Genomic DNA, 14,489 nt, shown 5'->3' with positions numbered 1-14,489 from the left:
TTTTGATTGCTTATTTATCTTTGGTATATAATTCTGCTTGTCTGTTCCAAAAGTGAGTGGCCTTCAACCTAGTGCTTTGCTTTTCTGTTGTAATATAACTATTATATAAACTTATTTGACTTAATAATTGTGTTTATGAGAATAAAAAGCTCTTGTCTATTTGGAAAATAATTTTAATCAGGCAAATAATCATTAATCTCAGTAACATGACTATCACAGATACCTTCTGCTGACTACTGACTAGAAATTTAACAAAGTATGTAAATTAAATAATAATTAACAAAGTTTCACAAGGTTGTCAGAACTGATATTCAGATATTCTGTTTATGATTCCCATAATATGTAAAATGAATATTCAGATATTCTGTTTATAAATTAATTCCCATAATATGTAAAATGAATAATCAATCCTAATGTCAGTGTTGTCACACAATACTTCTTAGTCTAGTAAACAATACAGAAAAAATGCAATTCGTGAAATTATCACTTTTTTCACACTTGACTAAAGAAATAATCATCAATCCCAAATATGCCTACTTACTGTAGTACTAATCAAACTTATTTCGGGAAGGCCAGGACACGGATAAAGCTTACAAAACAAGTCCACATCCATGATCGTGTTTTCGTTTCGTATGTTGCATTAAATTAGACGTACTGCATGACTTTGGATATGACACGTCCGTAAAGCATATTTTACAAGTAGCTTTATCCGTGTCCTGGCCTTCCCGAAACCTAAAATGTTCCCAAACTTTTGATTTTAATTTTTTAGGTGGATTTTTTAATCTTATTTTAGGGGGCAGGGGACATATTCGTATGATGGCCCCGGTCAAATTTTTTAATAACTCAGACATGGTGTTTTGAAGGTACTGATAACTTCTGATATTTCTCTGTCATTGTAATTCTTTCTTGTTTGTGTGTAGGAAATGAGATATATTTTTGGGTTTTTACCCGAAACTAAGCATTTTGGTAGCTTTGTATGTATTTCTGACTCTCCGAATGGAGGTGAAAAAGTTAAAAATCAAGCTTTGACAGTTGGCGCCAAACAAGTAAGAAATTTCAGATAAATTTTGTGAAAAATCTAAACGTATGACAGACACTTTATTTGTCATTTCTGAAAATGCTATAGCTTGCACTGCGTGTTACTGATATTTTTAAAGGAATCGGGCGGATTCTGGAGTATGCTGCACCTTCATGAAGATTGCCCATATTGGTATATTTTAGGTGTGATTTTGGCTGGGTGGGGGTAAATATAAATTGCTGTCAGTCATTTTTTGAAGGAGCAATGCATGCAAACTATTATTTTCTTCAATGTATGTCATATATCATTGAATAATGCTGTGCAACTGGTTATCTGCCTGTGAAACAGATTTTGAAATATTTGGAATTGTGTTTCTGGTCACACTGAAATACAAAATTTTTCATTTTTAGGTCCCCTGCCCCCTTATCAACATTGCTGTTGGTAGCCATTTTGACTTGTTTGCCGAAAATAAAACATTACGCGCCCACTGATTGGATGACCGAGTTTTAACTGGCCAATCGTATGTAACGTGATGAAGCGCGAAGGGAAAGACTAAAACTCTCACTTTTTTCCATGTTTATTTGTGGGTGGGGAATCGAATCGAAAATGTTACAGTTGGTATCGGGAATCGAATCGGCGCTCATAAAACCGGTTTTCGATGCATCGAAAGGTATCGTTGCACCTCTACTTTCTGGCAGAGAAAATTTACCATATATCTTGCAATGTTTTATTCTGTCCTATATAGAATTACATAGACAGATAATTAAATATCTTGCACAAACAGTTGCGGAAACAGTAAACTAAAATCACTCAATCAAATAGTTAATCAAATCAACGGCCTCCCGCTTTACAAAAGTTATTGAAAGTTTTCTTTAATTTAGATGCCACCAGAGTTTTCACCATGTTGATTTTTCTAAAGGTGACAGCAAATAAATTATTAAAAGATCCTGTAATGCGACTTTTATTACTTTAGCAGAGAACACCTCTGAGCATTGACTGTAGAGAATGATTACCCAATAGTTACTCACAGCGATCATTAAATCTGTACTGGAAATGAGAAGAAAAAAAAAATCTATCAGAATCCTAACAGTAAAAATAAAACACTGCCGACAATAAGAATTCAATGGGGAAAACTATAAATTGATCTTTTCTTATATTTTAGATTATATTACCATTCAAAACATTATAGTGATTTAATGTTAAGCATCAGTTTAATGCCTTTTTCATGTATCACTTTGATGTTTGAATTTTTTTCCTTATAATCTAAATTGTTTCAAGAGTAAAAAAATTCCTATTAATTATAAATAACTCTCTACCTTTCCTGTTGGTACTGAAGCATAACTTCTCCATGTTTTTATCTTTTCCATGTATAACTAATTCAATATTTCCCACTGTACAGACCACTCACTGTCTATTACTTCATGACCATAAAATACTACATCAGACACTTACAATACAGTGTTTTACACTTATACTTGTCACAGTGACACTGAAATGAGTCACTGTTTTCAATCATTGATTGTTCTGATTCATCAAGCATACCAACAATTAGCATCATGTATCAGGCAACAGGTACTCTCAGCAATGAAGCAAAACTTTACTAATGACCCCAATCATGCTTGAAATTACCCCCAATGACCATGAAAGATAAACATTTCTGAAACCATTCATAAATCTAACAGCAAATATTGGAAATTGATAGTTTTGATGACACTATAACTGTCTAACTTTATCTGTACACTGATGTCAGCATATAACCTCATATATTACAGCTCAGTTAAATCAGGCAAAATATCTTTATCTGCTGAAGACATTATACTGTATGTTATCATTCAATCAATTCTACATGATAATCCTACAAACAAAGATCAAAGATAAACAACTTAACATTTGCTTTAATATACAGAAAGAAACAAATTAAAATAAATAGTCAATAACAATACTGTATAGAGCAAAATCATAAACGAAAGCATTGAGAAAGAGAAAACTAAAGCTAAAGCAAGAAAGAAAACCAATGCAAGAAAAAGAAAGCAAAAGCAAGAAAGAGAAAACCCCCAAGCAAGAAAGAGAAAAAGACTTCAGAATTCTTAGCACAACTCTTTAATGACTATGTAAAATGAAATTCAACAACTTCAAAAATCATTCTACTTTTCACAACTATGGCAATTATATTAAATGTATAAAGAAAGGAGCAGATTCTGTAAATATGTATGTCATGGTTCAGATCTGTTCACTATAAAGGGGAGATGTGTGAAAGCTGGTGGATAGCTCAGTGTTGGTAGAGCTGTGGAACAGTACTCTGAAGGTCCTGGTCACCAAGTGTCATGTAATATCTTAAATTATTGTTTATAATGTTTAATAATCACAACATAATTAATTATGCTGATTATTGTGACTTGCTATAAAATTAATCCAACAACAGTACATAAGATTATCCTCAATATTGGTTAACATTCAGTTATCTTAAGAAATTCACTGACAACAAAATGTAAAATCAATATGTTAGTTGACCCTAACAAAACCTCACATGGCTTCTATCACTCGGTCTGCACGCAAACAACAATACATCACAATTAGCAAGCATAATAAAATCTTCATACCAATCTTACAAATACAAAAGGGAAATATATGTTATCAGAAAGGTCTTTTATGAATACTCAATTAAATTTACATGACAAAATCACAAGACAGAAGATAAAATCCATAACTTTCCTGTACCAGCAAAAGCAAAAAGGTATAAAAATTGTTGAATTGTGAACCTATTTCATACATTTATTTAATACACCTGAAAATTCAATATCAATTTACTATGAATCTAGACAGTCCCTATAAAAGAAGTATCACCTCACTGCAAGGTTTGAACCCTGTCTATCATCTTATAAAATTATAAAATAACTGTAAAAAGGAAAATTATAAAATAAATGTAAAAAGGTCAATCTTACTGCACTTCAAGATAAAAAGAATGAAAAAGAATCTTTACCCCCAATTTACCAGCATTAATTTGTCTTCTAAACAGATTTGAAACATAAGTAAACATATGGACTAATTGTCTAAAGTTAAAGCAGTTTTTAAAACCAATGAAATAATCACAAGTACAGCAGCACTCATGGTTAAAACTTTACATTATAAGGAATCAGTTGCTTTACTGCTTAATTAAAGTTTACTGCTGAGAAAGTTAGAGACCACAGCAATAGGGAGAGTAATCTACATGTATGGAATAGGATGTCTGAAACCTAGTGACATTGGTCAGAGCTATTTATATGAAATATATAAATATTCATACTTTTTTTAGTCTTAAATGGAGTGTATTCATAGACCTTCCATTAACTATTGAGCACTGGTGTACTACAATTACTGACCTTCCATAAACTAGCAGGATAAATTCTTCATATGATAATGAAAGAATCCTTCGTCCCAGTTGTCATGGTAAATAATTTACATGTATAATCAGCGGTGTCTAGAAGAAATATTCACTGTCATTGTTTGAAACCTTGTAAAAGAGGCTATCATGGTATCTGAACAAGTTGCAGATTGGTATACAGTTAGTATTGTAATATTAGTACTATTATTTCAAGCATATCAACTTTTAAATGGTTTCACAGTTAATATGGAGGAAGTATCCATTTAAAAAAAATAATTTGATCACCATTATTTGAATGACCATAAAAGTTATGTTAAATGAAAAAGGCAAGCAGTTGGTGAGTGGTTGAAAAGATGATCAAACAAAATTTTTTAACAAGGGGCCATCAAACTGTAAACTGAACATAACAAAATACACTTCATTCTGTAACAAAAGAAATGTCCCTTTATCTAATTTCAGTTACATATTTGTACAAAATTTGTACTCTTAACAACTAGACAAAGATTCAATAATATCACACCAGCAAAAAAGCAAGAGTGTTATTACCACAATCTTGATGTCAACTTTCAAAGAGCTTCAAGAAATTTCATTTCAAAGGGAAAGAGTCTGCGACAAAAGATAATCTCTAGAGTTTCTTGCCTGTAATTCAGCAGATCAATACATGCTAAATAAAACATCCAACAGCTTTTCTTCTCTGCTCAATTTTGTCCATTAAAGCTACGCTGAAAATGTAATTTATTTTCACTAATCCGCTATAAATGACAAAGGCTTAGCTGAATATGAATTTCTTGACGGTAACTTTACGCAGAAGAAAAAATATCCAGGATGCGCCGATATAATGTATTGCAAAATAAGATAACGTTAAAATATCAGAACAATAACAGATTAAGATTGTTTTACAGGTTTAAAACTTCAAACTTTACAGTTAAAAATAAATTGTTTTAATTTTGTATGAGCATGTGCTCAAATTGCTAATCTATACAATACAACATCTTGTTTTAAACTTTTCAACTTGACGTGCATTTAATTACATTTAACAAGGATCAATACATAAAGCAATTCACTGAAATACTTCAAGATAACAAATTTAAGTTACCAAAAAAATATCTTTACCTCTCAAAATGATGACAAGTAACTCCTCAAAATATTTTTCTGCAATATTACCCAATATTTCCTTTCGTTAGGAGAAATAACCAAAAGCCCGAAGAACATCTGTGACATTGGATTTTTTGCCTTACATGCCAATAATACTGCATCTACAGTTACATTCACAAACATTATTCCAATACAGAGAGTACAGTTACAGTCACAACTACAGTTCTAAATCTGAAATAACTTTATAAGTATTTACTTTTATATGTATTAAACAATGTTTTTAATGAAACCGTTTTAATGAAGCAGTTTATCAATCCAGTCTATACTCTATATATGATTCAACACTATAATGTGAAAATCATCTGTCACAAGCACATAATTATAAATCAATGAAACATTGTAAAATCAACATTACTAATGGATTTAGAGCAAGTTACCTGAAGATAGTAGCTATAAATGTGCAATAAAGTGTCATAAAGATTACAAAATGTAAACAAAGTAGTATTTTGACTTCCATACAAAATACTAAATCACTATAATTATACCGATTGCTATAGAGCAAAAGATTATTCATCTATATGGACAATGAGTACATTTTTGGAAACTGTAACAAAATACCATAAAATAAAGTTTTTCAGACGTAAAGTTGACAGCATCTACCAACTGATCATATCTTTAGAATAGTTCAATTTGCATCAATTTCAATGTGCTTTAGATAATTGATTAAACTGGCTTTATATGAGCATAAGCGATTAATTATTTTGTTATCAAAAGTAGAAAAAGTTGCATATAATATTACAGTCATATAAAACAGATAACCATGCACTCAACTAGGTAACAGATAATCTACAAGATGCATTTCATTACATTCTTTTACAACATCTGTGTTTTAAGTTTTTAAGAAAATATTCATCAGCTGTTACTCAAGAAATATGGTGGAAATATTTTCTTACCACCATTTAACCTCTATAGAATATCAATTTTTGGAATAAACAACAAATGGTGAAACATACATAACCCTGATGTATGGATGTCCTTTATGTATCAACTGACGAAGGTAATAAAGTGAAACATGTATTGATATTTGAATTTTGTGTTGGTTTTGATCTATTTGTGTAGAAACAACCAAATATAATATCACAATTAATATATTTTGTAAACACCCTTTTAGTAAACTTTTTTTGGCAGACACTTGCCAAGCCTCAAGTAGTACCAATACTTGTGCAACAGAAAGAATAATCTTTATCATATAATCTTTCCATGAGCCAAAATATTGTTGAAAATATATGAACAAAACAAAACAAAGCAAAACACAAACAGAACAATGCTACAAACTTTTCTTAAAACAAATAATTTATGTATGCAACGTGCACTGAGCTTTTCCAGCATATCTATACATCTAAATCTATATATATTTTCTTTCTAAAACAGGATACAAAAATCTTGAAAAGCAAAAGTCAGTAAAAGTCTGGCAAAAATATCTCCGGGAAAGCACAAGAGCACAACAGCATTTTCTCAGACTGTCTTTAATCAATATGAGCAGTAAAGAACGGTCTAAAACGTGGATTATGCGTAATAAATACTAGGCCGAACATAATGATTAATTTCTTTTCTCCTCCTAGATGGTAAATAAACGGCAAGACCCATGACAATATTGTGTGTGACTTTTGAAAGTAATTGCAATAATAAGTACATGCATGTATGTAACAACTTGTATAGCAGGGCTGTGAGATGAAGAAGTCATGCCATTAGTTCTACAGATATGCAAACTCCACTATGACATCTGTCCTGATATTTATTCCTTTAAAAAAGGAACATTATTTTCCATTACAGTTCATTCTGAAAATGTTAGAATATCAAAACAACAATACATAATAGTAACTTATCCCCTTTTTCAAGAAAAATGGCTGATATATTAACAACCAACTAACTTATTTTAATCTGAAAAACCTTTTTGAAGTAGGTTTTACATGAACATGAACAATGACATGTGCTTGTACAAAACAGCCCAAATTTTTAAGTTAAAGGAAATTTGAGCTGGATAACTAATAATCAAATAATGGTTTTGAAAGCATTATCCAGACCAAGTTGCGCATACTTGGAGTCTGTTCAGGAAGTTTGCTATCAGTTTCTCTACTTGTTATAGGGTTTGTAAGCGAACAGCATGGATCCTGATCAGACTGCGCGGATGCGCAGGCTGGTCTGGATCCATGCTTGTCGCAAACCCATTATGTTGGTTTTGTCGTGACACGGCTCAAATTCAGATGGTTGGGTAAAACCTAGATAATTTCAAATAAATGAGTTGTAAACATTATTCAGAACAAAATGTTTCGCCTTATATTTACTTTGGATGTTTATCTTTCTTTTTTCTACAGAAGACTTCCAAGAAAACATTTTAAACACAATTTTAATGAAATGCCATAATGCACTTAAAAATAACATAAAATTTGTTACAAATGAGATAAGGGTTATTTCAAATTGATCTAAATTGTTAACACCAAGCAGACAAAACAATAATGTATCTTTTAAATACTGCATACAGGCATTGTCTGTCATGTTAAAGATTCTTGATAAAATACAGTAAGCTACAGTTACTTTAGATAGTATTGTTCAATATTAATATGATACTGGTTCATCATTTAATAAATGTATCAAATCAAACTAGAAACATGGCTGACTTACAGACAGAAAAACTTCCGATATATGAACTTTTAGGCAACAAGACTAATATTTCACTTCCATGCATACAGATTATAACAAAGTAGATTATCACTGTGTAATTAAATAATATAATCACAACAAATCTTAAATAGCTGAAAACAAAAATATCAGCTATAAAATTAATTGTCCTTAAAAAAATGTTTGTAGAGTGTTTGGAACTGTTTGTCTATTTTTTCTGTTAAAGCAATTCCCCTGGTGACATTCCATCCTAGTTATATTCCTGGCATGAACTACAGCAATAAATTACTTGTCAATTTTGTAGGATCAAGTAAAGCTATAAATCAGCTGTCCATTTATGCGGTGGATCAATTTTTTGTGAAGCAGAATCCATCATTATATCATTTCTCAACAACCCCCCTGTACAGCAATGATTAATAACTGTAAAATATCTTTTCCAAATAAAAATATCATACATCAATCATAATACTGCACAAAAATCACTGAAATTCAGCTTATGATATGATATTTATCAAAGCAAGATATTCTACCATAATAAAATTATTCTTCTGTTTCAGGGTGTTGGAATGACACTTTAAATAAACAATTGATGCTCTTTTGATATAGAAGTTCAGATGATTGCCTTTCAACCCAGGAATTCTGAGTTTGATACCTGCTATGGTCACAACTATGATTTTATCAGTACCTGCTAGCTGTGGCAAGTGGAAAGACAATAAAGTTTCTTATTTTATCACATCAAGACAACAATTAATTTGTTTTATCTGAGATATTGATTGAGCATATCATTTCATATTCTACTTTATCAGCAGAAGCTATGATAAAATATTTAAAATCATGCTTGATTATTTATATTGTTATATTTTAAAAATTTAGGACTTTAGCACCACTAATGTTAAAAAGCCTAAAAACATATATTTGAAATTCTTACGTTGATCAAAATGGAAAATATGCAAAGAATAATGAAGAAATACCCAGAAATATTTTAATACTGATTTTATTTTTCCCAATTCTTAGCCATATTTTAGATTTTTGTTCAATAAAAATGATTATTCTAGAAAAAAACAGGGTGAGGGAATGTTCTGAAAATTTGTACACACAGTATTGGTCCAGACCTTCATGAAATGGTACATAAATCTATGTAGAAGATCTTCAAACCTGTCATGTCAAGCATCAGTGGAGTCCCTTTAAAACCATAAATGAGAAACGTTGCTATCATCCAGATCCCAGGACTTTAGATCCTGTGTACAACATCTACACACTGACAACATATATCACATCATATTATAATGATTTATACATTACATACAAGTGTATTCTTAAACATAAAAAACTCAGTAACATAATGTAGAAAAAAGAAGAATATTGATAAAGGAAAAATGATAACCAATAGAGACACAATATAAAACCTACCTGAGACCAACCATACACCTGATAGCATCAGATAAATTAAACACAATAATACAATTATAACAACTCTTCTCATATAGTCATACAATTATACAAGATTTCTGGAAGTTGTAAAACTACATCTTTGTTAAATGTCAAAGCTAGTCTGATACATTTTAAGGTCAAGCTTAAATGAATGCTGAAGGTATTCACAGGCCTAAATTATACTACAGGGTATTACAGTTAAAATAAAATCATTTAAAGTTTTCCCTATAATGTAAATACTGATATCATACTACAAATGTGTTAGTAATAAAGTAGGCATTTGTTTCAGACATTTCTATTAAAGCTTTACTTGGTATATTTTCCCATATCAAATTCTAAACAAAAGAACTGTTTGCTTTATAGTATAGTGTACTTTAATACATATAATATTATGTGCAATATTGCCATGAAATACATGAAAATTAAACCTAGACAGATAAAATTTATTTCACAGAAATCTATGTTTTAAATTGCAAATATTCTCTCTCTTGATCACTAATTCTAGATGTATATTAAATCCTTTATTTCAATTAAGTTTGTTTTCTTATTCATATTCAATACACAATATTTTTTATATTGTTAACATTTCCAAAGCTCTATATATTTTGTTGATTTAACTATGCTAGTTTAATTACTATCATTACACTCAGTTCAAAATGTTTATTTGTTTTTTCTAAATGCTTGCACTACCTATTATATATTGTTTACACTGTGATAAGAAATGCCTTCCTATGTCAATGAATACTATATCTGAATAACCACAATACAGACAAGAATATTTGTTGAATTGACATTCTTCACTGTATTATACACATCACTTTTGATAGAAGCTTCTCAGTATACTATATATTTTGTACCTCAGAATAAGAGAGATAAGGGTTGTTGGTAGGACAGTGTGCTTGACTATTCTCAGTGCTTTATAGTAAAACAAGAGCCTGGATAATGTAGAATTTTCTAAATGCATAAAGGGCCATTCCACATTATAGTTAGAACCTTGGACAGTGACCTAGTATAATGCTCTCAAACACCCGGGTGAGTAATCTTCTGTAGTGCAGCTAAAAATTAATCTGATTTCAATGCTTGTCATGACACAATGCTGACAAGATAAGCAGTGTCAGGCAAAATTAGCTCTTCATTCAAGAGTAGTAAAGGATGGCAAATTTATGCTCAAATTATCAAATTCATTGAAACCAATCCAAGAATAAAATATTAACTCTGATTTATTTGGCAAAGCTAGTTGTGAGAAGTAAGTTAAGAATCTGACAAATATATTTATGGCGTCACTATCAAGATCCTTAAATCTAGAACATTATAGTAACTAAAAGTTTTATTCATTTTTTGAAGAAAATAATTGTGCAATACAATATGTTGGATTTTATTAAAAGGGAGGTAAGCTGTATTCCTCTACATTAAGGTATGGCTGTAGATACAAACCGTCTATCCTTATTACAAAATACCACAACTGAACCTGTAGATTATGTGGGCATATACCATATATAACAAGAGCACTGCTAGGCGGAGCATTACATGCCAAAAAGTGTGTTATTGCTGTTTTTTTTTAGTAAGGATGAAGCATTTGTAAGACATGGGAATTAAATAAAGTATTACCTCCTTCAAATAGCAATCCTAATATGAAGTTGGAATATTGTGGGCCAACTGGAATTTAAGTTATGCTCTGGAAACTGTTTTCAGTTTTAAGGTAATAGTGACCTTGAACTTTGACCTAGTGGCCCTAAAATCAATAGGGGCCTTCTACCCAATATAGACAATCATCCTATGAAGTTTGAACACTGTGGGCCAAATGGAACTTTAGTTATGTTCCGAAAACGTGGGCCAAATTGAACTTAAGTTATGCTCTGGAAACTGTTTTCAGTTTTAAGGTAATAGTGATCTTCAACTTTGACCTTGTGGCCCCAAAATCAATAGGGGTGTTCTACCCAATATAGACAATCATCCTATGAAGTTTGAACACTGTGGGCCAAATGGAACTTAAGTTATGTTCCGAAAACTGTTTTCAGTTTTAAGGTAATAGTGACCTTGACCTTTAACCTTGTGACCCCAAAATCAATAGGGGTCTTCTACCCAATATGGACAATCATCCTATGAAGTTTGAACACTGTGGGCCAAATGGAACTTAAGTTATGTTCCGAAAACTGTTTTCAGTTTTAAGGTAATAGTGACCTTGACCTTTAACCTTGTGACCCTAAAATCAATAGGGGTCTTCTACCCAATATGGACAATCATCCTATGAAGTTTGAATATTGTGGGCCAAATGGAACTTAAGTTATGCTCCGGACACCAAATTGCTAACGGACGGACATACTCACAAAATGGTACTTATGTGACTTTTCCTTTGATCTTTTTGGCCATTTTAGTCACATTTATAAGGCTTAAAAGACACACAAGTAAAAACGGAATGAATAGGATCACAAGTACCTCTGGGTTTGTACAGACGGACGGACGCCAGGGGGTATAACATATGCCCGAAATTCTTTTGGGCATATAAAAAAGATTTAAAAAAAGATTCATTCAGCTATAATTTTTATTAATTTATTTATTTACACTGAAAGAACATTTCCTTTCTTATTTGTGTTATAAATTATAGATGTGATAAATTCTTACCTTTTCTGTGGCAACTGAAGCAAATTTTGATGCACCTGATGCCAATGTAGACCATCCCTACAATAAATTAATCTAATGATTATAAAATATTTTCACACTCTCTACATAACTTAATATCACATAACAAATTTACCCAAGGTTTCAACCTATAAATCTTGAAAGTTCAATGGGCAATTTAAGTTAGCAAACTAAAGGAAGTTATAACAGATGTGCATCTTACTTTTGTTTAAGAAATATATGCATGTATAATTGGGGAATAAATATTTTCAGTGCTTTACTAAAAGATTTCTATGCTTAGTGCACAACTTTATTTTAAATTCACTCTTTATATATATATTGTGTATATAAGTTTAATTTGGCAATATTATCAAACTTCTTTTTATTTCAACCATTTAAATTAAGCATGTATAGATTTAGTACTGTGACAGTAAACATTTTGTATTGACCCAGTATACATTTAGAATTGAGACAGTATGCATTTTGTTTCGAGACAGTATACATTTAGTATTGAGACAGTATACATTTTGTTTCGAGACAGTATAAATTTTGTATTGAGACAGTATACATTTAGTATAGACAGTATACAATTTGTATTGAGACAGTTAATTTTGTATTGAAACAGTATAGTGATATAAAATTTAAACTTACAGAGGATAAACTGCTCATTGTATTTTCAAAGAAGTCATCTTCCTTCTTTCGTTCTACAGTATTCCCAAACCCTGCATATTTCCCTCCTTGACTTGGTGGTAAATCACTGAAATAGTAACACATATTAATAGTAAAAGTAGATTGATGGTTTAAAGTTTATAATGTATCTAATTATTTATCTTTCCATGCTTTAACTTGAGCACTGGAAGTGATATCTAACATTTTAAATCCTTTCATAAGGTCTTACTTACTTACAAAGACATATACGAGGGATGATCAAAAATTAACCGGACTTTGTAAACGATTCTTAACCTGTTAAATGAATTTGCATAACAATATACGGAAAATAAATAGGAATCTATCCTCTAAATGATACAAAAAATACCAACAAGAAATATTAACAAAGAAAAAAGTTATGCTGTTATTGGCATGCACATGTAAAGCAATGCAGCGCACGGTATAACTTTAAAATTGACGTTAACGACGTCACAAGCGCATTGTCCTTAACGGAGCAGATCTTTACTCATTCACAGAGTAGGCCAATATGTGGTGCAGTTATGTTATTGATGCAGCGGATCTCCTGCCTATATATACAGAGTTGACTGCACCGTCCCGTAGTTATAATCGAACATTGTTGACAATGTCCGCAGTCAATCGACTGTCATTTTTCAACGTCTTGGCGACTAATCGTCACCAACGTCCTTGAAAATGTCTTTTTTCTGTCTCTCTCTTACTTGTGTCTATTTCTCTATTATCTTTTCTTAATCTTTTAAGCTAATCAAAAAATATGCTGTGGCTTTCTGGAACTTTTCCCCTGTTAGCCATAATCTTTTTCTACGTTTTAAACAGTTTCTCGTCTTACAATTGACAAATTTTTCCTATTAATCGATTTTCGAGACATTCCGACGACATAGTTTTAACGCGACTATTTCATTAACATGTGACATTTGAATTGTGATTGTAAATATAAATATGGTTTAAATGAAGTCATTTTTACTGACAACGTCAAAGATATTGTACATGACGTTTTGGCATATTTTGAAATCTAATTGTGCCATATTTTAAAATACACGCAGCATAAAGCGCCTCATGTCAAGGCGAATTTACGCACTGCGCCGGGTGTGCGTTACCATGGTTTTTGAATTTGCTGTTACGGACAAGCTATTTGCGTTATCGGATTAGATATAGTATCAGTTTACAGGTATTGTTTTCCGATTAAATGTGATATATAACAATAAGTGATAGGATGAAAATTCTTCAATTGCCAGTCACAGTCCGGTTTATTTTTGATCATCCCTCGTAAAGTGCCATTTAAAGTTATGTATTGAAAGAACCATAGAAAAACATGACCAGAACAGGAAATGTGTTTGGTCAGTGGTGTAAACCCATATTTTTATTTCCATAGATTACCTATGTATTGAAACTGATGGATCACTTAAACTTTCCCTGGGCCACAAAAACTTAAGAGCCAGTGGTTCAGCTGGCTCACAAGCTGAAATTGTTGGTATATATACCTGTAAAGATATGTAAAGTTATAACAAACTTACTCTCGTCTTGAAGCATTTTCCATTTGCCTCCTCTCAAAGAAATCTTCTTTATGTTTCTTTACATCCTCTCTGTGAAATGTAAAATAAC

The 14,489-nt window shown here is 31.3% G+C and overlaps 1 protein-coding gene across 2 annotated transcripts in view; it reads right to left on the bottom strand.

Annotated features, from left to right (window-relative positions):
• Nucleotides 1-14,489, bottom strand: part of LOC132735456 (ADP-ribosylation factor GTPase-activating protein 1-like) — a 46,239-nt gene that overhangs the window by 17,490 nt on the left and 14,260 nt on the right. Inside the window, exons 5-8 of one of the 2 annotated variants that reach the window (XM_060722413.1) lie at nt 14,402-14,470; nt 12,855-12,960; nt 12,207-12,263; nt 9,564-9,581 (exon numbers count right to left, since the gene is read on the bottom strand). In XM_060722413.1, the coding sequence (XP_060578396.1) occupies nt 9,564-9,581; nt 12,207-12,263; nt 12,855-12,960; nt 14,402-14,470 (250 nt within the window). The remainder of the gene's footprint in view (nt 1-9,563; nt 9,582-12,206; nt 12,264-12,854; nt 12,961-14,401; nt 14,471-14,489) is intronic. The other variant, XM_060722414.1, reaches the window with a different exon arrangement.

This window comes from Ruditapes philippinarum, unplaced genomic scaffold (genome assembly GCF_026571515.1).
Source record: "Ruditapes philippinarum isolate M1 unplaced genomic scaffold, ASM2657151v2 ctg808_1_1_1_1, whole genome shotgun sequence".
NCBI lineage: Eukaryota > Metazoa > Mollusca > Bivalvia > Venerida > Veneridae > Ruditapes > Ruditapes philippinarum.
The sequence above is the reverse complement of the archived record's forward strand: the minus strand, read 5'-3'. Positions and strand labels throughout refer to the sequence as shown.